The sequence below is a fragment of the Scyliorhinus canicula genome, chromosome 18, assembly GCF_902713615.1.
Source record: "Scyliorhinus canicula chromosome 18, sScyCan1.1, whole genome shotgun sequence".
NCBI classification, from domain to species: Eukaryota; Metazoa; Chordata; class Chondrichthyes; order Carcharhiniformes; family Scyliorhinidae; genus Scyliorhinus; species Scyliorhinus canicula.
This window is the reverse complement of record NC_052163.1, coordinates 55200849-55226088: the sequence shown is the minus strand read 5'-3', so window position 1 is coordinate 55226088 and position 25240 is coordinate 55200849. Positions and strand designations below refer to the sequence as shown.

The following is a 25240-nucleotide window of genomic DNA, read 5'->3' as shown; positions in this document are numbered from 1 at the left end:
TGACCCAAGCCGGAAATCAAATCTGGGACTCTGGATCTGTGATGCAACTGTGCTAACCACTGTGCTATCGTGCTGCCATGTAATGTTAAAAAAATGTTTTATTTAAATCTTTAGTAGCCGTAGTAATAAAAATGATAAAACACGAGTAATAATAATTAGAACAAGAGAACAATCCTGGGTTGTGCACCAGTTACTCTGAGGTGCGATCTAATGGCCGCGCCAAGCACAATGGGCAGGGTCCGTATTTGATAAATTTGCATATTAAATGCATATAATATGCACTCACTGGATCTACCCAAGGCATTGGGATTGAATCCCTTCACCTCGGAGACCCCAGATAAATGCTGTTTAACAATGGTCTCCATAAATGGGGACCAGGCGAAACAGCATTTGTGGGGAGGAGGGTCTCCCAGGCGAATAGAGGACCTGGAATGGCTTGGCTCTGGGCATCGTGGTACTCTGGCATGTGCCCAGGTGGCATTAGGGGTGTGGGGGGGACTCAAAGATCCCCTTATAGGTGAGTTGGGGGTTCTGGGGATCACGTTGGGAGGTCTTGAGATTGGGGTGCCATTTAAAAATGGTGTCCTGATCTCTTCCTGCACTGGTGAGCGGAGTTCCTCAGTGCAGGAAATGGGACTAATTGCAGCTTCAGCCGAGTGTTCCCCATTGAGGCCCTGAAATAAAACAGAGTCCCGTTAGAAACACCTGCTAAACACGCTCGAAACGGGTCTCCATTTCATTTTCATGAAATCATATCCCTGATTTTTATTTGCATGCATTCAGGGTCCTTAATGAGGCAACAGCACAAAATGGGATTTGCCTCTACCTTGATGGTGGCTTAAAACTGCCGATATCAAATCAGTCAGAATTATACTTCTGTCCTGTTTGAAGTGAAAACTAGGAGAGATGTTTATAATGGACAGTCGATCTTTTGACTTACCCAGAGCTAATGCAACTCCAACAGCGTGATCAAGTGTTCTCGTACACAAAGGGCAGATGATCAGAATGGCCCAGTGAGGGGAATCGGGCGCAAAACCGCAGGTGGGATTTTTCAGTTTCACCCACTGCCGGGCTCATCCAGTCCAATGAAAGTCAGTGGAATTTTTGGCCGGGCCACTGAATTTCCTGCGGGGGGCAGGTCCCGCCAGGGCGGGGCTGGAAAATCATGGCCTACATCCAGGATCAATTGGTCAATCTTCTGATTCCCCCCTGCACCTGTCCAGTGGGGCTGGTCAGAAAACTTAACCCGTGACCGACAGAGTATCGGATTTTTTTTTTGGCACCCTGCAATCCTATTTTCGACTGCATCTAAATATTGCTCGCCACTGAAGAATCTTGCACGCTGAAGTAAACTGGCCCTAATGCAAATGGCCACCTGCTGCACTTAAGTAAGTTTGGCAGCTGCCAGGGGAAAATTTAAAAACGGCCTTAACACTTGTCGAACTGCAAGGCGGTTTCAGAAACTGACACCTAAATGCTAATAGCCAGATATAGATCTAACATCTATCTGTGTGGGATTGACTCCAGAGACTAAACTAAACTGCTACAAGCAGCTTGAACACATGTAAAATAAAACTATCCAGTTAAGCATTTGCAAAACACGCAATATAAAACCAGCAAGCTACTTGTAACCGTATGGCAGTGGGAGCAGTAGATGCAGTTAACTTCACCACTCCTGAAAAGCCAAATTAGACACATCTCAAAGGCCTTTTTCAAGGCATCGCTGAGTAAATGAACAGTTCTGTATCCTTGATAATTAATTTAGAAGGCTAATTGTCTGATTTGTTGACTAGATCAAATGTCAGTGAGGAATTGAGCCAACGCAACCTTTTCTTCCAAAACCTTTCATCGCTGATTAGATGGCAAACAAGCAGACATATAAAAGGAGTTATCATTGTAAAGGCCTGTTGTTCAACCTTCTGCACTGGAGTCCTGCCACAGCATTAAAAAGGAAGCACCGCTATTGGAAACAGCTTGGGCTTTGCCAATATCACCCCATCAATAAGCTAGTTACTCTCTGTATTACTGACAAGAGCAGCCAATTAACCCAAGCAGCCAACTGCTCGGGATGCCAATATGTGACGTTCAAAAATGAATGCTTCAAACACCACAAGGAATGAGACAATGGCGTGTGGCATAACTCATTTGGATCATTTTGAAATACACACTGGGGAAAACTGACAGCGAAGAGAGTTTTTCTTTAAAACATTGCATTAAAATATAATCTAAGATATCAGTGGAAGGAAAATAGCACAGACAGAATTGTAGAGCTCTTTGATGAAGTGGACACAAATTACAACTGGTGAGATGGACCATTCCAGTCCAGTACATTCCTTTTTCTATGTCACCAACACATTTTAAAACTTCACAAAACATTGTAATTAAAGCTTTCCTAGAAATGTGACATCCCCCATCTTAAAGTTTCCAAAACAATTGCAGACTAAAGGCAGCAGATTTTTTATTGTGTGAATGCTCTCCAGTGGTTCCATAGGATCAAGATTTTCTTACACTTTGGTTGAACATATCTGTTTCATGACGGAGCTGTGTGTACTGACATAGGTGTTGCCGAATCATTTCGATCCTTTCAACCTCCAGCCTCTCGAGTTCCTAGATCGTTAAAAATAAACAGAATTATTAGCAACGTGAGCTTCCCTAATATTTGTGGATTTCTGTTGACTTATTCCAGTTTAACATAGCTCCACTTGAGCAACTGGTTTGAGCCAAAACTTTGAAATTGCCTTTGCTCAATGCAAAATGCGGCTGCATGTTGAGCTGTCAGTTCAAAATCAGACCATGCACCATAATCCAACCAAAAGTGCAGCCAGTTTTAACAATAGGCAGACTTCATAACAACTTCATTTGCAGAGTTAGCCAACAATTCGGAAATTAAGGTAATTACACAGAACAGAAACTGGCTATTTGTAGGGCAGCACGGGGCGCAGTGGTTAGCACTGCTGCCTCACGGCATCAAGGACTCGAGTGCGGCCCTGGCCCCAGGTCATTGTCCCAAGTGGAGTTTGCACATTCTGCATGCTTGCTTGTGTCTCACCCCCACAACACAAAAAGATGTACAGGTTAGGTGGATTGGCCACACTAAATTGCCCTTTAATTGGAAAAAAGAATATTAAAAAAGAATATTTAAATTTATATTAAAATAAAGAAACTGCCGATTTGGTCCAACTGCTCTGTACTAGTGTTTTCATGCTTCGCACAAGGCACATTTCATCTAATCCTATTTGCAAGTGTTTCTATTCCTTTATCCTGCAAGTAATTATCTAGCTTCCCCTCAACTGCATCTATGCGCCTCACATTAACTACTCCCTGTCCCCATTCTATCTTCTACGTTGCTCACCACTCTCTGGGTAAAAATGTTATTGGAACAAGTATTAGACTCTGGGAAATTAATACTGTTGTATTATAACCCATTTTCATCTTTATTCAGTTACAAAAGCATTTAAAAACATCTTGCGAATATGGGGTGTCAGTTACCTGCTGGATCATTTTCTCCTCGTGAGAAAATCTCAAGAGCTACAGCTGAAGTCAGTGGCATGCAGGGTTTGGGAGTTTGGGCGGGGGGAGGGGAAAGCTGAGGTGGGGGTTTCATAGGCCTGAACCTATTTCGTGATTAGGGTTGGAGTAGAATCACTGCTCCCTTTAATGCCTGGCTTACACCTGATAACTCTCCAAACATTCAATTCCAGTTCAAAACTAGAGAGCTGCTATCATTATTATTGGATCTCACTCTGTCTTATTCAACGTTTCTTGGATACGTTTTCCAATTTTCATTTTGCAGAGGCTGGAGGGGGGGGGGGGGGGCAGTGGCTACGTCCAAGTTATAGTGGACATTTGTTGATAATCTATCAAGACAGCATAAATCACAGAATCTGATGGATGCAAAGCAACTTGTTACACTCTGGGCAGACAATGAATGCTGATTCGGAAAGCCCTGCCTGGCACATCCCCTTGCTAAAGCGCAGTGTGTTTAACAATAGGCACGGGTTTTAATTTATTACCGGTGTAACATTTCCAGCTACTGCAGGATCTGCTCTGTGAGTTCACCACTTTCCTAATAGGAAACAGATGTGAAACTCGCACCGTTAGCTGTTCTCCCGAACATGCCAAAATAGGAACTGATAAAACAGATTGTTTTAATGTGATCACTACGTTGTGCCTAAACTGGATCACCAAATACCTATGGTACATGGGTGGAAAGCAGACAGCTCGTGCTGGATGCAGCAGGGTAGGTTGGCCACAGTGGTTAGCACTGCTGCCTCGCAACGTGAAGGACCCAAGTTTGATTCCGGCCTTGGGTGACTGTCTGCATAGGTTTCCTCTGGGTGCTCCAGTTCCCTCCCACGGTCCAAAGATGTGTAGGTTAGATGGATTGGTTAGGTGGGGTTATGGTAGGTCGGATGCTCTTTCAGAGGGTCGGTGCAGACTCGATGGGCTAAGTGACCTCCTTCTGCATTGTAGGGATTCTATTCTTTGGATGTAGATTGCTGAGGAGGGTGGCGGTTGGTGGGAAATGATGGCATTGTGGTAATGTCACTGGACTAGTAATCCAGAGGCCTAGACTATTAGGAACAAGGGTTCAAATCTCACTGTGGCAGCTGGTGATATTTAAATTCATTTAATGAAACCCTGGAATTATAAAGCTAGTTTCAGCTCTGTGATGGTGAAACTGTCATCACTATTTGTAAAACCCATCTAGTTCACTAATCTTCTTTAGGGAGGGGTGGGGCCCAGATGGGGTGCACTTTTGGAGGGTCAGTGCAGAATTTTTAAAAATAAATTTAGAGCGGCCATTGATTTATTTCCAATTAAGGGGCGATTTAACATGTCCAATTCACCTACCCCACACATCTTTTTAGGTTGTGGGGGTGAGACCCACGCAGACATGGGGGGAATGTGCAAAGGGTCAATGCTGACTTGATGGACCAAATGACCTCCTTCTGCACCACAGAGATTCTATAACGCTGACTGCCCGCTGAAACTTACCTCGTAAGCCACTCTGTTCAAGGGCAATTCAGAGGGGGCAGCAGATGCTGGCCTTGCAAGCAACGCCCACATGCCATGCAAAAGTTTCAAAACATGCTTCTGGATCTGTGCGCTACAGTCTCAAAAAGGCAGGAACAAACTTACACAACTTTTGCAACCTCAAGAATGCCCTAGAGCAGTGGTGGGCAACCTGCGGCCTGGGGGCCACATCAGGGGCGAAATTCTCCGACCCCCCGCAATTTCGGAGAATCGCCCGGGACCGGCGAAAATCCCGCCCCCACCATGGATGGAATTCTCCACCACCCGGGAATTGGCGGTGGCGGGAATCACGCCCCGCCGATCGGTGCGCCCTCTGCACCGATCGCCGAGCCCTCTGCGGCGATTCACCAGCCCGCGATAGGCCAAAGTCCCGCCGCTGAGGCGCCAATCCCGCCGCCGTGGTTTGAACCACCTCTGGTGGTGGCGGGATCAGCGGTGTGTGTGGGCCCCTGGGGTCCTGGTCGCGTGGGGCGATCGGACCCCGGGGGGTGCCCTCACGGTGGCCAGGCCCGCGATCGGGGCCCACTGATCGGCGGGCAGGCCAGTGCCGTTGGGGAATCCCCCAGCGCGCATGCACCGGTGGTGACGTCAGCGGCAGCTGACGCACCGGCGCATGCGCGAACCGGCCAGCCCAGGCGGCGGGCGTCAAAGGCCGCTGGTGCCGGTTTTGGTGGCAGTAGGCGTGGTGCCAACCGCTCCGGCACGGGCCTAACCCCCAAAGGTGCGGAGAAACACAGGTTTCACACAACATCGACTGTGAGAGCTGTGCACTGCCTGTGTCCAAAGTGCAAATATTTCTTTTTGTTTAAATCACTTGAAGTTGATGACAGTTCTGTTAATATACAAATGATTAAGCATTTGCTTTAACTTTTAACAAAATATTTAGCATTATTAAATATATTCAATCTTATTTGATTTCAATCTTGCGGCCCAATAAGATGGAGGAGGGCCATCCCGGAGACCATGCACTAACCTCAGTTGCCCAGCGCTGCCCTCGAGTACATTTTGAAATGTAGTCACTGTTGTAATGTAGGAAACACAGCACCCATATTGTGCAATCCCACAAACAGCAATGAGATAATGACTAGATACTTTCTTTTTAAATAAAGTGATCTTGGTTGAGTAATAAATATTGACCCTAATATCAGGAAAAGCCACATACTCATCTTCAAAATAGTGTGTGGAATCTTTTCAGACTCATCCAAGGGGTTTTGGTCTCCCTCATCTGAAGGCCAGCACCTCCCACAGTGTCAGCATTCCCCAGGCACAGTGCTGACGGATTGAAATAGGAAATCTTATTGAATTCCAAGCAGTTTTGTTCAGGGTTTAGGGCGGCACTTTAGGCTGCAGGTTTGCGAATTCTCTCAAAAAAAAAACACAGCGAGCAACATCCTTTACGCTGAATAATGCAGTACATAACACGTTATCCGATTAAATACCAAGAGTCATGTGTTGAAAATGTAGGAGTCAAGGATAAGAAAGGAAGCCGGCGGAAAGTTTTCACCCAAAGAGCAGCACGGCTCTGGAGTAAATTGCCAAGAAGGCCACTGAGGCGGGGTGGAGAGATAATGAATGTTTCTGAAGGGGAAGCTTTCGGAAGAAGCGGTTCAATCAGCATGTTGAGTCAAAAGGCCTTGCACATTTCTTGATAACACTTGCATTATTTGAAGTATGTTTTCAGTTTTTTTGCTCATTACAGCAGATCATTCACAGCAAGTCCAGTTAATGTCCTGACGATTACTGTTTCACTCCCACCTTCCTGACACAGACCATAAAGTTTGCAGTCAAGGTTACACCCCACCGCTACATAATTGTCACATTCGGAGGCAGCACCCGGTCCTTTATCCACAGGTTGGGCCCAAATGTGGTACAAAAAGGCATTGTGCAAGAGGAAGTGAAAACACACAGTTACAGTAAACATTTACTGTGCAATCAGTTGGTGTTCTGAATACGGTCATGTAGGGCAGCACGGTGGCATAGTGGTTAGCAGTGCTGCCTCACGGCGCTGAGGTCCCGGGTTCGATCCCGGCTCTGGGTCACTGTCCGTGTGGAGTTTGCACATTCTCCCCGTGTCTGCGTGGGTTTCGCTCCCACAACACAAAGATGTGCAGGGTAGGTGGATTGGCCACGCTAAATTGCCCCTTAATTGGGAATTAATTAATTGGGTACTCTAAATTTATACAAAAAAATGAATACAGTCAGTATTCCATAAAGGCCATGAACAATGTCAGCTGCTGGGATCTTGTTTTATATCCCATATAAATAAATAAATAATGACTTATTGTCACAAGTAGGCTTCAATAAAGTTACTGTGAAAAGCCCCTAGTCACCACATTCCGGCGCCTGTTCGGGGAGGCCGGTACGGGAATTGAACCCACGCTGTTGGCATTGTTCTGCATTACAAGCCAGCTGTTTAGCTCACTGTGCTAAACCAGCCCCTCATAATGCTTGGATGTATTCATATCGGATCGTGTCATTTTTACATCAGACTGGATAACTTGAGGTTAGAAGTGAAGAAGCACTGGTCTATTTGCGTATTTTCTTGGTTTCAGGTCCTGAGGGGTGAGGAGGGGGCAAAAATGAAGCTGCGCACTAAATCCGCCACTGACCACAGTCTTACAACACTTAAATCGGTATCACTTGACCTTACCAATCCACTTGGTCGGTCACCTTATTCCAGTTCTGTGATATTGAAGGACCTCAAATTGCAGTAAAGATAACTTTGCAATTCTCCAATGTTCAATTTTCTGCTCTGCCGGATCGCAATTCATGGAATTTGGTCAACAAAATGGATTCTTTTGAAGACACGTATCCCACATATATGGGGATCTCATGTAACGTTTCTAGCTTTAATTCAGAGGTTGGTCACCTGGGTCCCTTACTTTCTGGAGTTTCCTCTACAAACACCTTGCCACCTCTCGGCTGGTGGCACGCTGGCACAGTGGTTGGCACTGTTGCCTCACAGCACCAGGGATCCAGGTTCAAATCCAGCCTTAGGTGACTGTCTGTGTGGAGTTTGCACTTTCTCCCGTTTCTGTGTGGGTTTCTCCAGCTGCTCCGGTTTCCTCTCACAGTCCAAATATGTACAGGTTAGTTAGGTGGATTGGCCAAACGTGTTCAGGGAGTGGTTAGCACAGCTGCCTCATGGCGCGAGGTCCCAGGTTTGATCCCGGCCCTGGGTCACTATCTGTGTGAAGTTTGCACATTCTCCCCGTGTTTGCGCTGATTTCACCCCCACAACCCAAAGATGTGCAGGGTAGATGGACTGGCCACGCTAAATTTCCCCTTAATTGGATAAAATGAATTGGGTACTCTAAATTTATTTTCAAAAATGTAAGTGTCCAGGGAGGTGTAGGTTAGGTTATGGGGATACGGCGGGATGAACTGGGGAGTGGACATGAGAAGAACGCTCATTCGATGGGTCGGTGGTGACTCGATGGGCTGAATGGCCTCCTTCTGCACTGTATGAATTCTATGATCTATGGTGTCTTCACATTTAACACCTTTTTCAAACCCTGTCCTGCACAGCTCATGTACAGCATTTAATTTAAATAATCTAACAAAGGACTTGACCATTCAAAATGCTTCAAGATGCATAGCCACATCATTTTCACTTCCCTATGAATCATAAAAAGAACATGTGAGATAAACTGTGAAAGAAAATCGCCACTCCTGCAGTAATGGTTTTTCTGTAAAGATTTGGTCTTGAAGCTATTTCTGTTGCACAGATGTCATCGGCTGATTCTTCCATCTAGTCAGCAAGTTTCCATGTTTGCTCACCTCGCAATATTTACCATCTTGCATTCAGGCAAAGAGGCAAGCTTGGATTTCAGCAAAGCAATTATTCACATAGGCATGATTTTACAAGCGAAGAAGCACTGATCCACTGTGCATTTTCTTGGCATGCGTCCCAAGGGAAGTTGCGCACAGGGCCCCACTAACTCAAAATCCGCCACCAGCTATTGTCTTCCAACACGGAAGCTTCATAGAATCCATCAAATCCCTACAGTGCAGAAAGAGGCCATTCTGCCAATTGTGTCTGCATTGACCCTCCGAAGGAGCACCCTAACTAGGACCACTCCCTCACCCTATCCCCATAACCCCACGTAACCTATACAATTTTGGACACGAAGGGGCGATTCTAGCATGACCAATCCAGCTAACCTGCATATCTTTGGACTGAGGGAGGAAGCCGGAACTCCCGGAGGAAACCCAAGTGGACATGAGGAAAATGTGCAAACTCCAGACAGACAGTCACCCAAGGCTGGAATCGAACCCAGGTCTCTGACACTGTGAGGCAGCAGTGCTAACCATGCAGTCAGATCAGCCTTGTTAAATTCTACTGTGGCTGATAGCCAGAGAAGAAATAGGCCATCCAGACACAAGCTTCAGTAAATCTGCCAAACCATCTGTGTGGTTGCTACTGGGCTTACAAGACCCAAGTTTCAGGAACTGGCAGCATTACCTGGGCACTAAGTGGAATCTAATTCACAGTAGAAGAAAAGTTCAACCAGCAACTATTCCTGTTAATCTATAAAGCTAAAGGATCCAAATCAAAAATCTCAGAGGAAGGATGTGACCTATCTAGTCAAAGTGAATTACAGCCTAACTAAGTAGCAGCAGGGCACTGAGATAGATCGCTGTATCTTAAATAAGGCATGTTCCATAGGGAAGCCTAGAGCTGCCTGCTGATAGCTGCAGACCTAAACTTCCAGTTCGGCTCAGTTGGCAGGACACTTGCTCCAGCACCAAGTGGTCGTGCGTTCAAGTCTACACTCCAATGCACCACGTAAGAGGGGTTGCGTCGTCAGAGGCCAGTCAAATGAAATCCTATACTTGCCTAGTGCAAGTCCACTGCACTATTTAATGAAGAGCTAGCTCCCCGCCCAGCCAACACTGCCAGAAACAGATTAATTAGTCATGTGTTATTTGTGGCACCTTGCAGTTCACAAATTGGCTGCTGTGTTTATTTACATGATAATCGTGCTTCAAAAGTACTTCTTTCAACAGATATGTTAGCACTACTGCCTACAGCTCCAGGGTCCCGGGTTCAATTCCAGCCTCAGGTGACTGTCTGTGTGGAGTTTACACTTTCTCCCCGGGTGCTCCGGTTTCTTCCATAGTCCAAAGATGTGCAGGTTAGGTGGATTGGCAATGCCAAATTTCCTCTTAGTGTCCAAAAGATTAGGTGGGGTTACTGGGATGGGGTGGAGGAGTGGGCGTAAGTAGTGTGATCTTTCCAATGGCTGATGCAGACTCGATGGGCCGAATGGCCTCCTCCTGCACTTTAAATTCTATGATTCGAAGTTCAGCTTGGGAGCCAATTATGACACTCAGTGCACGATCTACCGGCTGCATTGCACCCGAAAAACAGTGCGGCGCGGCAGGTAGATGCCAGGAGATCCATCTTCCGTGATCTACCCGGCTCACCACGCCTCGCGTGATCTAACTCCATCTCATGAGATATTGCGATGTGAATCCCGCCTACTGTGGGCAAGATCACTTTTTAACAAATCTGCATATTACAGTGAGACAGCTGATAGGGAGCCACCAAACATGTTCTTGGTCTTCCTAATGAATGGAAATTTCTGCTCATTCCAGTACTGGATGAGACCGAAGGACATGTCACAGGATCTGCCCTAGTGGGTCAAGCTACAGGAAGCAAATGTAACAATCTGCTGAGCAGGAAATACGTTTTAAAAATCACCTTGCAGAACGTCCTGTTGAGTGGTCTGAAATTATAAACCTCACTGTTATCAGGGCCTTGCCCCATCTGGGTTGTGAACAGCAAGGACAATCATGTACAAATGCATCAAAGTTTACTGCTGTTTTTATTGAAGTGTCTTGGGATGTTATGAGAGGGTGGTGGGTGTGGGCTGTGTTTGCAAGCAAGTTTTCTGTGATGACTTTTCATAGCTCTGGATATACATTATGTGGAATTTAAAGTGTTTAAAACCAATTGTTGCCGCCTCAAGTGTGACAGGAAGGGAAGAAGACAACTGCAGCTGTATTCATATACCTGGATTTCCCCCACCGCATCTGCTATTAATTTATCTCCCTCGTTTTCTCTCCAGCGGCCACCATGCTCCGTACTGCAGTGTTGTTTCACAGGTGCGAACTGCATTGGGGCCATTATTCACATCTATGAGATTGCTAATTAGTCTCAGGCACCAAGCCTGATCTTTTTTTTAAATTTTAGAGTACCCAATTCTTTATTTTCCAATTAAGGGGCAATTTAGCGTGGCCAATCCACCTAACCTGCACATCTTTGGGTTGTGGGGGTGAAACCCACGCAAACACGGGGAGAATGTGCAAACTCCACACGGACAGTGACCCAGAGGCGGGATTGAACCTGGGACCTCAGCGCCGTGAGGTAGCAGGGCTAACCCACTGTGCCACCGTGCTGCCCTCAAGTCTGATCTTAAGAAGAACATAGAACATACAGTGCAGAAGGAGGCCATTCGGCCCATCGAGTCTGCACCAACTCACTTCCACCCTATCCCCGTAACCCAATACACCCTCCTAATCTCTTTGGACACTAAGGGCAATTTATCATGGCCAATCCACCTAACCTGCACGTCTTTGGACTGTGGGAGGAATTTCACATAGATTCGAAATGCTAACACTGTGTTTCTCTCTCCACAGATGCTGCCAGACCTGCTGTTTATCCAGCCTTTTCTGTTTTATCATAGAATTGACAGTGCAGAAGGAGGCCATTCGGCCCATCGAGTCTGCACCGGCTCTTGGGAAGAGCACCCCACCCAAGGTCAACACATCCACCCTATCCCCACAACCCAGTAACCCGACCCAACATTAAGGGCAATTTTGGACACTAAGGGCAATTTATCATGGCCAATCCACCTAACCTGCACATCTTTGGACTGTGGGAGGAAACCGGAGCACCCAGAGGAAACCCACAGAGCAGGGGGATGTGCAGACTCCGCACAGACAGTGACCCAAGCCAGAATCGAACCAGGGACCCTGGATCTGTGAAGCAATTGTGCTATACACAATGCTACCGTGCAGCTTTCCAACACCCGTAGTATTTTGCTTTTATTAAACCTGATCCATGGCCTCACTCATCATTCACATGTACACATATTGGACTGAAGTTAAAATGGCGGTTTGACAAAGCTCAGAGGCCAAGTTTACACTAAACTTGCATTATCGTGGATAAGACGCGGGAATCGTTGCACAATTTACTCACCCGATATATGATTCAATTGCCATTCAACAAGATTACTATCTGAAAATTGTTTATTACCTCTACATCAATGACTTCGTTTGGGGGGATAACCTTGGGAACAAGAGAGTAGTGCAGGACCTTTCTTCAGAAAGGTCAATGGTAGGGTAAATTTAACATAACCTAGGAAAGGTCTGCTTTCTGACATTCTGACCAAATCCCATACCATTTAAAATTGCAGCGTTACGCCAAAGAAAGCATCCCACAGAGATGTTTAAAGAATATGAATTTGTCTGTTGCTCACCAGAGTAGTTGTGACCATCTCCTCGAACCATTTGGATTGGCTTTGATTGTAGAGATCTACACAGCGTGTCAGATCATCACCTGGAATCACAGATGCCACTTATTAAAGGCTGGGTTTTGTAAACACTGCGTCATAACCCCAGAATGTCGTTCAGTGCTTTCTGGCACCCAACAAACATTTATCATGAAATAACTCTTGTTTTTTCAATCACATGGGCACACAAACATACACATTACTCCAACCAACCAGATTGGGTGTTCCCTCAGAATTTACTCCACAACAACATGGAAATGTGGATCATCATAAAATGTTCCAAGGAACTTCACAGGAGTGATATCAAACAAAATATGATGACAAGCTACATTGAGGGATATTAGGACAAGTGTCCTAATGATTGGTCAAAGAGTTAAGTTTTACAAAGCGAGGGCAGCACGGTGGTGCAGTGGTTAGCACTGCTGCCTCACGGCACCGAGGGCTCGGATTTGATTCCGGCCCCCCGATCACTGTCCGTGTGGAGATTGCACATCCTCCCAGTATCTGCGTGGGTCCCACCCGAACAACCTAAAAAGATGTGTAGGATAGGTGAACTGGCCACGCTAAATCGCCCCTTAATTGGAAAAAAAACATTTATTTAAAAAAGGTTTTACAAAGCGTTTGAAAGGAGACCATAAGACATAGGAATAGAATCAGGCCATTCAGCCCATCGTGTCTGATCTGCCTATCAATCATGGTTGATATGTTTCTCATCCCCATTCTCCTGTCTTCCCCCATAACCCCTGACCCCTCTATTAATCAAGAGACGAGGGAGGGGGAGAGAAGGAGTTGTTTGATGAGAATTTGATGAGCTTCAGGCCTAGAATACTGAAAGGAAGGCCGCCAATGGCGCAACAATTAAAATCAGGGATGCCTAAGAGGCCAAAATTGGAGGATTTCAGAAACTTCAAAAGGTTGTGGAGATGATGGAGGATTCAAAGATAGGGCAAGGCAATGGACAGATTTTAAATCAGGATAAGCATTTCAAAATCAGGAATTGCTCAGCCAGGAACTGACGATCATTAAAAGCACAAGGTTATAGGTGAACAGGATTGGTATGAGCAGCAGAGTTAAGCTATTGTTTATGTTGGATGGAAGATGGGAGGTCATCCCAAGAAAGTAATGGAGCCTGATAGGCATGCACGAGGGATTCCACAGCAGGGATAAAATCAGATGATGTTATGGCAATTGATCATGGTCTTGCAGTGGACATGTGGTTGGAAGCTCACCTCGGGGTCTAATATGACCATAAGTTTGCAAACTGGTTCAGTCTCCAACAGTTGCTGGGAAGAGGGATGTGTTGGGGCAGGGGCCAAAGAAAATAGCCTCGGGCTTCCTTTCTTTTAAAATAAATTTAGATAGCTGTGGGTCAGACCAACAACTGGTACATGCAGCTCGACGCGTACCCCCTCCCACGCATATCTGATATGGTCAATCAGATTGCACAGTACCGGGGCTTCTCAACTGTGGACCTGAAATCTGCCTACCACCAGCTCCCCATCCATAAGGCGGACCGCCCATACACTGCGTTTGAAGCAGATGGCCGCCTTTACCATTTCCTTAGGGTTCCCTTCAGTGTCACCAATGGGGTCTCGGTCTTCCAACGGGAGATGGACCGAATGGTTGCCCGGTTCATGCTGCGGGCCACTTTCCTGTACCTGGACAACGTCACCATCTGCGGCCATAACCAGCAGAACCATGACGCTAACTTTTCCAAATTTCTCCACACCGCCACTCTCCTCAACCTAACTTACAACAAGGAGAAATGTGTGTTCAGCAAGAACCGATTAGCCATCCTCGGCTATGTGGTTCAGAACAGAGTTCGAGAGCCCGACTCCCAACCACATGCGCCCCCCTTATGGAACTCCCCCACTCCCCCAAGGCCCTCAAACGATGCCTGGGGCTCTTTTCATATTATGCCCAGTGGGTCCCAAACTATGCGGACAAGGCCCGCCCACTCATTCAATCCACCGCTTTCCCACTGACGGCCGAGGATCCCCAGGCCTTCAACCATATCAAGGTCGACATCATCAAGGCAGCAATGAACGCGGTTGACGAGACGCTCCTCTTCCAAGTCGAGAGCGATGCATCAGACGTCGCTCTGGCTGCCACCCTCAACCAGGCAGGCAGGCCCGTTGCATTCTTTTCCCGCACCCTCCAAGCCTCCGAAATTCGGCACTCCTCCGTCGAAAAGGAGGCCCAAGCGATCGTTGAAGCTGTACGACATTGGAGGCATTACCTGGCCGGCAGGAGATTCACTCTCCTCACTGACCAACGGTCAGTTGCCTTCATATTTAACACACAGCGTGGTAAGATCAAGAATGTTAAAATCTTGAGGTGGAGGATCGAGCTCTCCACCTATAATTACAAGATTTTGTATCTCCCCGATAAGCTCAACGACCCCCCCCCCCCCCCGATTCCCTATCCCGAGGTACATGTGCCAGCGAACAAGTGGACCGACTCCGGATCCTGCACGACGATCTCTGTCACCCAGGAGTCACCCGCTTTTACCACTTCATTAAGGCCCGCAATCTGCCCTACTCTATCGAGGAAGTCAGGGCTATCACCAGAGACTGCCAGGTCTACGCGGAGTGTAAACCGCACTTCTCCCGGCCAGGCCGTGAGTGCCTGGTGAAGGCCTCCCGCCCCTTTGAACGCCTCAGCGTGGGCTTCAAAGGGCCCCTCCCCTCCACCGGCCGCAACACGTACATTCTTAATGTGGTCGACGAGTATTCGAGATTCCCCTTCGCCGTCCCATGCCCCGATATGACATCTGCCACCGCCATCAAAGCCCTCAACACCATCTTCACTCTGTTCAATTTCCCCGCCTACGTCCACAGCGACCGGGGACCCTCATTTATGAGCAATGAGCTGCGCCAGTACCTGCTCAACAGGGGCATTGCCTCGAGCAGGACAACCAGCTACAACCCCAGGGGAAACGAGCAAGTGGAGCAGGAGAATGGGATGGCTGGATGGCTGTCCAGCTGGCCCTACAGTCCAGAAATCTCCCAGCCTCCCACTGGCAGGAGGTCCTCACCGTCGCACTGCACTCCATTCGGTCGCTCCTGTGCATCGCGATTAACGAAACCCCCCATGAACGTCTCTTTGCCTTCCCCAGGAAGTCCCCCTCCGGGGGTTTCGCTCCCAACGTGCTGGCAGCTCCAGGATGCATTCTCCTCCGTAGATACGTGCAGCTCCACAGGCAGACTCGTTGGTTGAGAGGGTCCAGCTACTCCATGCAAACCTGCAGTACGCCTACATAGCGTACCCCGACGGCCGCCAAAACACAGTCTCCCTCAGGGATCTGGCACCAGCTGGGCCCCACACACCCCTCCTCTGCCCCGGCGCCACCCATCCTTCCCCCGGCGCACCATACTGCAGCCCCCGCTCCAGGACAATCCGTCCTCCCCTTGCTCTCACCCAGGGATGAAGCGGATTTTGACACAATCCTGGAGTCACCAAAGACCAAGCCGACGCCTGAGTCACCACCAGCACTGTGCACTCTCAACAACAGATCAAGCCGCCCGATTGTCTAAATTTGTAACCTTCTCTGTCATTTTTGAAACCAATCTGTATGTATATAGTTTTCCAACCCCCCCCCCCCCCCCCCCCCCCCCCCCCCCCCCCCCCCCCCCGGGCTGGGCTCATTTTTAACAGGGGGTGAATGTGGTAGTCACCACTGTTGTATTATATTGTATATATGGGTATTACAGTAAGGCCCCTGTACTACAGGTACGGGGGTAGATCCCTGCCTGCTGGCTCCGCCCCATAGGCGGAGTATAAATGTGTGTGCTCTCCGAACAGCAGCCATTTCGTCAGCTGCTGTAGGAGGCCACACATCTCTGTGTAATAAAGCCTCGATTACATTCTACTCTCATCGTAATTGATAATGCATCAATCGCCAATTCTTTTTTATTCCAATTAAGGGGAAATTCTAGCCAATCCATCTACCCTGCACATATTTTTGGGTTGTGGGGGTGAGACCTACGCAGACACGGGGAGAATGTGCAAACTCCACAAGGACAGTGGCCTGGGGCAGGGATCTTCAGTGCTGTGAGGCAGCAGTGCTAGCCACTGCAGCACCATGCTGCCCTTGCCTTGGTCTTCCTAACAGGTGAAGATTTCTGCTCATTGAGCACTGGATGAGACGGTAGGAGATGACACAGCATCTGCCTCAATGGGTCGAGTTACAGGAAGCAAATTTAATTTTGCTGATTAGGAAATAAATTTTTAAAATAACCTTCCAGAACTGGCCTGTTACGTGGTCTGCATTCATAAACCTCACAGTTATTGGGGCTTTGGTCAATCTGGGTTGTCAACAGCAAGGACAATCTCGTACAAATGCTTCAACACTTACTGCTGTCTGAGCATGTGCACTGGACAGAGTTTACAATACAGTTGTGGTTTTAACGCTCAGTCATATTATTACCCAGGAGGTGGCAGTGTGGATTTGAAATCAAATGCTGGGACCTAAGCACATCGTTCAATAATTTATATTGTGAATCAAACTTTCCTAAGATAGCTTCTTTTAGCATCTGTATACATTATTGCTGTTCTACATGATAATGGGAGTGGCATGCATCAGGCAGCAAGTAGTTTTTTCTCTGACCGTCTTTGTTCCTCTGTATCCTCTTTTATCTCACAAAGGTGCTTGTCTTGATCGTTTGAGGCAGCATCTGTTGTAGACCAATTGATCATGTGACGGAAGCGTGGAAAAATCTCTTTGGAGCGCGGTCAGAGTAAAAGCATGGAGAGCTGCTCAGACTAGTGAATGACCTGTTGTTGTTCCAAGTCCTTGGTCGCCGGTTATTGGAACCCAGCACTTGCTTTCTCCCTTTCCTTGTTCCTTGTTCACATGGTTTTTCGGCACAGACATACTTAGGCAGCAATTATCATAGAGGTCTATAGTACAGAAAAGGCACTTTGGTCCATCATGTCTGCGCCAGTCAAAAACAACCACCTAAGTATTCTAATCCCATTTTCCAGCACTTGGCCCATAGCCTTGTATGCCTTGGCATGGTAAGTGCACATCTAAATAATTCCTAAATGTTGTGAGGGCCTCTGCCCCACCACCCTTTCACGCAGTGAGTTCCAGATACCCACGACCCTCTAGGTGAAAAGGTTTCCCCTCACATCCCCTCTAAACCTCCTGCCCCTTAAATTTAAGCCCCCTAGTCATTGATCCCTCCACCACTAAGGAGAAAGGTTTCCTCCTGTCCACTCTATCTATGCCCCTTATAATTTTATGCATCCCAATCATGTGCCCCCCTCAATGTCCTCAGTCTATCCACTCTCTCTTCATAACTAAAACTTTCCAGCCCAGGCAACATCCTGGTAAATCTCCTCTGCGCCCTTTCAAGTGCTGTACAGTTTTATACAGTTCCAGCATAACGTCCCTGCTCTTAAACTATGTGCCTTGGCTAATAAAGGCAAGTATACCATATGTCTTCTTGGCCACCACATCCACCTGCCCTGTACCTTAAGGGGACAATGTACATTCAATCACAAAAGGCATCCTCTCCATGACTGATTGCAATCTTACTAGATGGCCAACCAAGAATTGAGCAAGAATCTCAAGTTGGAGCCCTGTTTAAATTAAACTTTTCCAGCCAAGTAGTCCCGAGCTAAAACCTGATTGATTTATATGGCTGTTTTTCTCGTCAGGCAGTATACTTGACAACTGAACCTTCTAAGGAACATTTAGATTGTGATTTAACTTCATTAATATTTGTCCATTCAAACCTTCCTGCTTTCTAAACTACCACTGACTGACCAAGAGAGAGAAAGGAAAGGTGGTAAGGTAGCTTAATGATCATCTCCCAGATGATCCCAGAGACTTGAAAGTTGTCCAGATTCTTTTTTGATTATTCCCTGCAAAGAAGCCTTGACATTCATTTGGTCATCCCCTATTTCAGTGCTGCAAACAAGATCAGGAATTTGCCACATGAGGAAACTTTGGGAAAAACGCCACCCAATACCACACTAAATCTCACACCAATAGTAAATGAATCCCGAGCTAGGATTATTCATTTTTCAACACAGACACTTATTGAAACTGTCTCTTTTTAGCTTCAGAATCGGTTACACTAGTTTCCTCTTCACAAGTATTTATGCTCTGACTAATCACAGTTTTCCAACTGCAACTACGTTATGAACGTTAATGTTTTGAATGGCCAATGTTGGTGTATAAACCAACCTCTGTACAAACCAACCTCTGAAGCTTCAGAAAATTCCCCCCACAATCCAGGGTTGATTTCTACAGGGGAGGCTCATCCTATATGCCGAGTGGATGCAAAAACAAGGGCCGGGATGCTCTGCCCCACCATGCCACATCTGCCTCAGCACGCCAGCAGGTTGCTCCGTTACACCGGCCGGTCAATGGGGTTTCCCATTGTGGGGTAGCCCATGCCATCGGGAAACCCCCGGCCGCCGGCAAAACGGAGCATCCCGCCAGGACAAACAGCCATGTCTCCAAAGACTCTACCAATATTCCAAAGTTAAATGGGAAATTGAGAAAAATTTGTGGATGTTCTACCACTATATGAGCTGGATTATGTACTCCCCAGTCACCTGGCATGATGGCACAGCATATAGGTGTGTGTGTTGATGGGGGGGGGGGGGACATATAAATCCAGTAGGTGTCCTACCACTTGCCTTTGTCCCTACTCCCACTCCAATTTTACCAGTGACAGGCCTGCCTGTCAGTAGGCCAATTGAGGCCCTTAAGTGAGCAATTAGTGCTGACTTAAAGGCTCATCCAGCCACCGCTGGGATTTAACAGGCAGTGAACAAAGAATAATACAGCACAGGAACAGGCCTTTCGGCTCTCCAAGCCTACACCGATCACGTGTCCTATCTAGACCAACCTCCCTGCATCCTTCTATACCCAGTCTGTTCATGTGCCTATCCAGATAAGTCTTAACGGTCACTAACGTATCTGCCTCAACCACCTCGCTTTGCAGTGCATTCCAGGTCACAACCACCCTCTGTATAAAAATCTTCCCCCGCACATCTCACTAAACCATCCGCCTCTCACCTCGAACTTGTGCCCCCTTGTAATAGTAATTTCCGCCCTGGGAAAAGGCCTCCAACTGTTCACCCTATCTATACCCCTCATAATTTTATAAACTTCTATCAGGTCGCTCTTCAGCCTCCGTTTCTCCAGGGAAAACAATGCCAGTTTATTCAATCTCTTCTCATAGCTAATACTCTCCGTACCAGGCAACATTCTGCCAAACCTTTTCTGTACTCTCTCCAAAGCCTCCACATCCTTCTTGTAGTGCGGTGACTAGAATTGGACATAGTATTCCAAATATGGCCTAACCAACGTTCTATAGAACTGTAACATAATTTTCAAGCCTTTATTCTCAATACCCCATCCTATGGAGGCAAGCATGCAATATGCTTTCTTTACCACCCTTTCCACCTGTGCTGCTACTTTTAAGGATCTGTGGACCTGCATGCCCAGATCTCTGTGCTCCTGATGGTCCTGCCATTTATTTCATAGCTTCCACCTGAATTCGATCTACCAAAATGCATCACCTCGCATTTGTCTGGGCTAAATTCCATCTGCCATTTCTCTAACCAATTTTGCAGCCTATCTACATCCTGTTGTAATCTCTGACAATGTTCATCACTTCATCAATCTTCAACTCCTGCAATCTTAGTATCATCCGCAAACTTGCAAATCAGACCCGCTACGTTCTCTTCCTCAGTAGGAGAGGTCTACGGCAACTGACATGTTTCCCTTCATAGTGGGAGGAGGATTCCGCAGTAATATAGAACAGTACAGCACAGAACAGGCCCTTCGGCCCTCGATGTTGTGCCGAGCAATGATCACCCTACTCAAACCCACGTATCCACCCTATACCCGTAACCTGCAGGGATCAGTGCTGGGACCTTTGCTGTTCGTAGTATATATAAATGATTTGGAAGGGCAGCACGGTGGCCTAGTGGTTAGCACAACCACCTCACGGCGCTGAGGTCCCAGGTTCGATCCTGGCTCTGGGTCACTGTCCGTGTGGAGTTTGCACGTTCTCCCTTGCCACCAACTTGTTATCTGGGGGGGGGGGGGGGGGGGGGGGGGGGGGGGACATGGGGTAGGACGTGCAGGGTCTCGAAAATGGGGAACAGCAGTGAAAATGGGGAGAAAGGAGGGGGGGTCAAGAAGGGAGGAGCTGGGGGGGGGGGGGGGGGTGGAGGGGTGGGGATAGGGAGGATTGTAGGCTGAGCCAGCCAGGCTGCAACAGACTGTAAATAGAGAAACCTAAGAAGGAACCTTTGTGACTAGACAATAAATGAAAACGAACAGCAATGCATATAATTTTGAAAATACCAATAAAAAGATTTTAAAAAATAAATAAAATCCAGCCCTATATTCCTGCATCTCTAAAGATCTATCAACATTGTGCAAGACTTATCAGCAGTTCAAACAGAAAGTTCACCCCCACTTCTCAGGGCAAGTAGGAATGGACAATATAATATGGGCTTGCCCACATCCTAGAACAAAGAGAAGGGAATATCAGAACAGTACATCAAGTGAGCTTTCTGGAGTGAGTCAACTCGAGGAAACCATCTCAAGATGGAGATCTCACAGCCGACCGCCATGCTAAATGGGATAGACTACGATCAGATCTAGCAACTTAAAACTGGGCATCTATGAGGCACTGTGGGCCATCATCAGCGGCAGAATTGTACTCAACCATAATCTGTGACCTCAAGGCCTGGCATACCCTCCTGCTGCCATTACCAGCAAGTCAGGGGATCAACCCTGATTCAATAAAGAGTGCAGGAGGGCATGCCAGGAGCAACACCAGGCACACTTAAAAATGAAGCGATAACCTGGTGAAGCTACAATACAGGACTACTTTCATGCCAAACAGCATAAGTAGCAAGTAATACACAAACCTAAGCGATTCCACAATGAATGCATCAGTTCTAAGCTCTCCAGTCCTACCACACCCACGTGAATGGTGGCGGGCAATTAAACAACTCCTGGAGGGGGTGGCTCCACAAATAACCCCATCCTCAATGAATGAATGAATGAAAATCGCTTATTGTCACGAGTAGACTTCAAATGAAGTTACTGTGAAAAGCCCCTAGTCGCTACATTCCGGCGCCTGTTCGGGGAGGTTGTTACGGGAATTGAACCGTGCTGCTGGCCTGCTTTCAAAGCCAGCAATTTAGCCCTGTGCTAAATGATGGAGGAGTCCAGCACATCTGTGCAAAAGATAAGGCTGAAACATTGGCAACAATCTTCAGCCAGAAGTGCCAAGTGGATGATCCATCTCGGTCTCTTCCGGAGGTCGCCAGCATCACAGATGGAAGCCTTCAGTCAATTTGATCCACTCAATATGATAACAAGAAAGGGCTGAAGGCAGTGGATACTGCAAAGACCATATTCCGGTAAGAGTCCTGAAGACTGGACTCAATGGGAATCAGGAGAGAAACTCCCCACTGATTGGGGTCATGGCATAAAGGAAGATGGTTGTATTGGTTGGAGGTTCTTTGAACATTTGTGCCTCTGCAGCCATTTATACTAAGCTGAGAGTCTCACTGTGTGAAAATTCAGGCCCAAGTAAAAATATAATATTATTGGTGGGGAGTCTCATTCCTCCACTACTTAATTGCTGCTGGAGATTTCAAGGCAAAACTGAAATTACGCTTTGTGAAACTTTTTCTTCACATTTTATCTCTCTCTATCTCTTAATCCTATCTTCCTTCTCTTCAGTTTGCATTCTGTATATGATTTTACAATGAATTAAACTTTGCGGGCGCGATTCTCCGAAATGGAGACTAAGTGTTCGTGCTATCGTGAGCTCCATCGCGTTTCACGACGGCACGAAATGGGTGCAGGGTCGGCAAAATGGGTTCACACCGCTCCAGCCTCCTTCCCGCACCAACCCGTGCATGCGCAGCACTTGGGCGGCACCAAACCGCGCATGCGCAGGGGACTTCTTCAGCCAGCCACAATGCAACATGGCATGGGGATTCAGGGGCCGGCCGCGCAACAAAGTAGGCCCGGGGGAGGGAAAGAGGTCAGCCCGCCGATTGGTGGGCCCCGATCGCGGGTCAGACCCCATCAAAGGAGCCCCCCCCCCCCCGGTGAAGGAGCGCTTTTCTTCGCCCTACAAGCCGCCCCCCGACCCTTCGCGCAGAATTTCCACCGGCAGAAACCAGGGGTGAACGATGCCGGCAGGACTCTGCTTTTTACGCGTGGCCGCTCGGCCCATCCGAGCCAGAGAATCGGCAGCCCCGCCGATTCCAGCGGACCGTGGCTGGCGCCGCGTCAAACACGCCTGCGCAAATGGCCCTGATTCTCCGCACCTTGTAGAATTGCGCGCCGGCATCGGGGTGGCGTGACACGGTTGCGGCAATTCTCCGGCCGGGCACAGGGCTCGGAGAATCGCGACCTGCACGTCTCAATGAGGGTTTTTCAGTTTGTTTGGTTCAGGAGATACAATTTTGGTTGCCCTGCTCACAATGCCACAGATTCCCTGTCGAGCACACCAGGCTGAAAAACATGTCAAGTAACTGTAAGCTGCTGTGCAAAAGTGCATGAAAAGGCTGCAGACAGCTGGAAACTTACATGAACGTCGACAGCAATTCCTTTGCCAGTGACCGAAAAACCCGGGCCAATATATTTCCATAACTTTCTTCTCCAGCACATGGGAGGTAGTATTCTGAACTCTCTAGTTAATGCTTGGTTTGGTTTTAGGGGCCATAGGATCATCTCTGACCGTTTCAAATGGTTGCTTTGTTTTTGAACCAGAGGAATTTATGTAGAACAGCAGTAATCTGCTTTTCAAATCATCAGATTGAGAGACAATACTCATTGCAAAGTTATGACGCCGCAAATCGCACAGCTTAGAGGGGAAGTCTCAAGGGAATAGTCACTAATAGATAAATGACTATAAGCAATGAAAGACAGAGCATTTGGCAAGGTGTTTGAAATTCTTTGCTTTTGTTTTAGCAGATTGTTTAATGTGGGCATGACAAATTCCTGTGCACTATTTCAACAAAGTCATTATTAGGTTTAAATTATAATAATGCTCACTTTTATACCAGGAGACAAAAAGAAACCCTAACTTTTCGGTTTGCATTTGTTGAGCAGAGGACCTTTTTAAAATATTTAATAACTTTCACACAATAGGACCTATAACGGGTTCTGCACTTCCGAAACAGTCATTTGATTTTGTTTCATGTTACTTGCTTGTAACTGGGGAAAAAAAGTATTCCCGACACATTTGCCAAGGTCAATAGACTGCAGAAAGGCTTCAAACCCCTTGCAGTCTGGGGCTGTTTTGATTCAGAGATTGTGTGTATATGTTCCACATTTCCTGTACTCAGTATGGCTGACCTCAACATTGCAAATCATTGTCTGTTTCTTTTTTATTTAAAATCGTCCACAAGGGAGAGTGATGGTACCCTTTGTCCATATGTTGGCACAATCAGAGTCAGCATGTGTTCTCAAGGCGTTTTGGATGCACTTAAGTCCTGTATGCATAACTGCAGTTATTCCCCCGACCCCTTTCATCCTTGACCTCCCAAATTTAGTCAAATTTGTGATGTTTGGGCAACTGGACTCTTCACAGAATCGAGTGGGACCCTTCGAACTTCTGGATTGACCAGTGCTTGGAAGGAATTCTTTCAAAGTCTTATGTTCCCAATAGTCTGCAGTTATCAATCCAAACATCCTTCTGAATTGCAGTCTTGTTTTGAGGAGAATGTTTAGGGCAGACGGACAGGGATCTGTAATTCGGCTCCCTGTATGTTCTACGATTCTAAGAGATCATGACTGATCTGAGACCTAACTTGATATGCCAGCCTTCACCCCATATTCTTCATAACTTTGGTTACCAGAAACCTATCAAAGAATCTCAGATTTAAAACGAACAACATTTGTGGAAGAGTCCCAAACTTCATCCACCCTTTGTGTGTAAATAGTTTCCTAATTTCCCCCCTAACAGGGCTGGCTTTAATTTTCAGGGATTTTTCCTTAACTTGAGATTCCGCTCATGATATGGTTTCTCTCTATCTGCCTTTTTAATACATCCTAACATCTTGAATACTTGGATCAAATCATCCCTTAATCTTCTAAACTCCAGGGAGCACAAGCAAAGCGTGCGTGATCTCTCCTCATAATTTAATCCTTAGAGTGCAGATTTCATTCAGATAAACTGAATATGCTGTGCTTTCTCCAAGGCTAATACATCCTTCCCAAGACATGGCGCCCAGAACTGAACACAGTACACCACGGTCCTGCCAGTCCCATATTCCCCATTTTTACTACAATCTGGCACAATTCTCCATGAGTTGCTGAGCAAAACCAGACTGCTAATTGGCTCCAGGCCAAAGAAAAGCCAAAGATGCCAAACTTCCACAGGTTTACGCTGAGGTCATTATCACAGGTGATCTCCATCATAACCATGCCAGAGAATGCAGCATTCTCAAGAGCTCATCCTATCATCATGTTACTATAGCACTTGTCTGCCTCAGAGCGGCAAAATGTGGACGAGAAGGTTGGAAAAGGGGGTCCAGACGATGAACCTCATAATCAGGAATCCAGGCCATGACCCCCAACTGGAGACACAAATCTACCTAATCAAAAGGCTATACCATCTCTTCTTACTCTGCAAACATCATTACTTGGGTGTCCCCGTTAGGTGATGAATGCGAGAACT

The 25240-nt window shown here is 47.0% G+C and overlaps 1 protein-coding gene across 3 annotated transcripts in view; it reads right to left on the bottom strand.

The window, feature by feature from the left end:
- Positions 1-25240, bottom strand: part of gas7b (growth arrest-specific 7b) — a 489810-nt gene that overhangs the window by 15336 nt on the left and 449234 nt on the right. For all 3 annotated transcript variants that reach the window (XM_038777399.1, XM_038777398.1, XM_038777400.1), the window contains 2 exons: positions 12525-12604; positions 2509-2607 (listed from right to left, as the gene is read on the bottom strand). In XM_038777399.1, coding sequence (XP_038633327.1) covers positions 2509-2607; positions 12525-12604 — 179 coding nt within the window. The remainder of the gene's footprint in view (positions 1-2508; positions 2608-12524; positions 12605-25240) is intronic.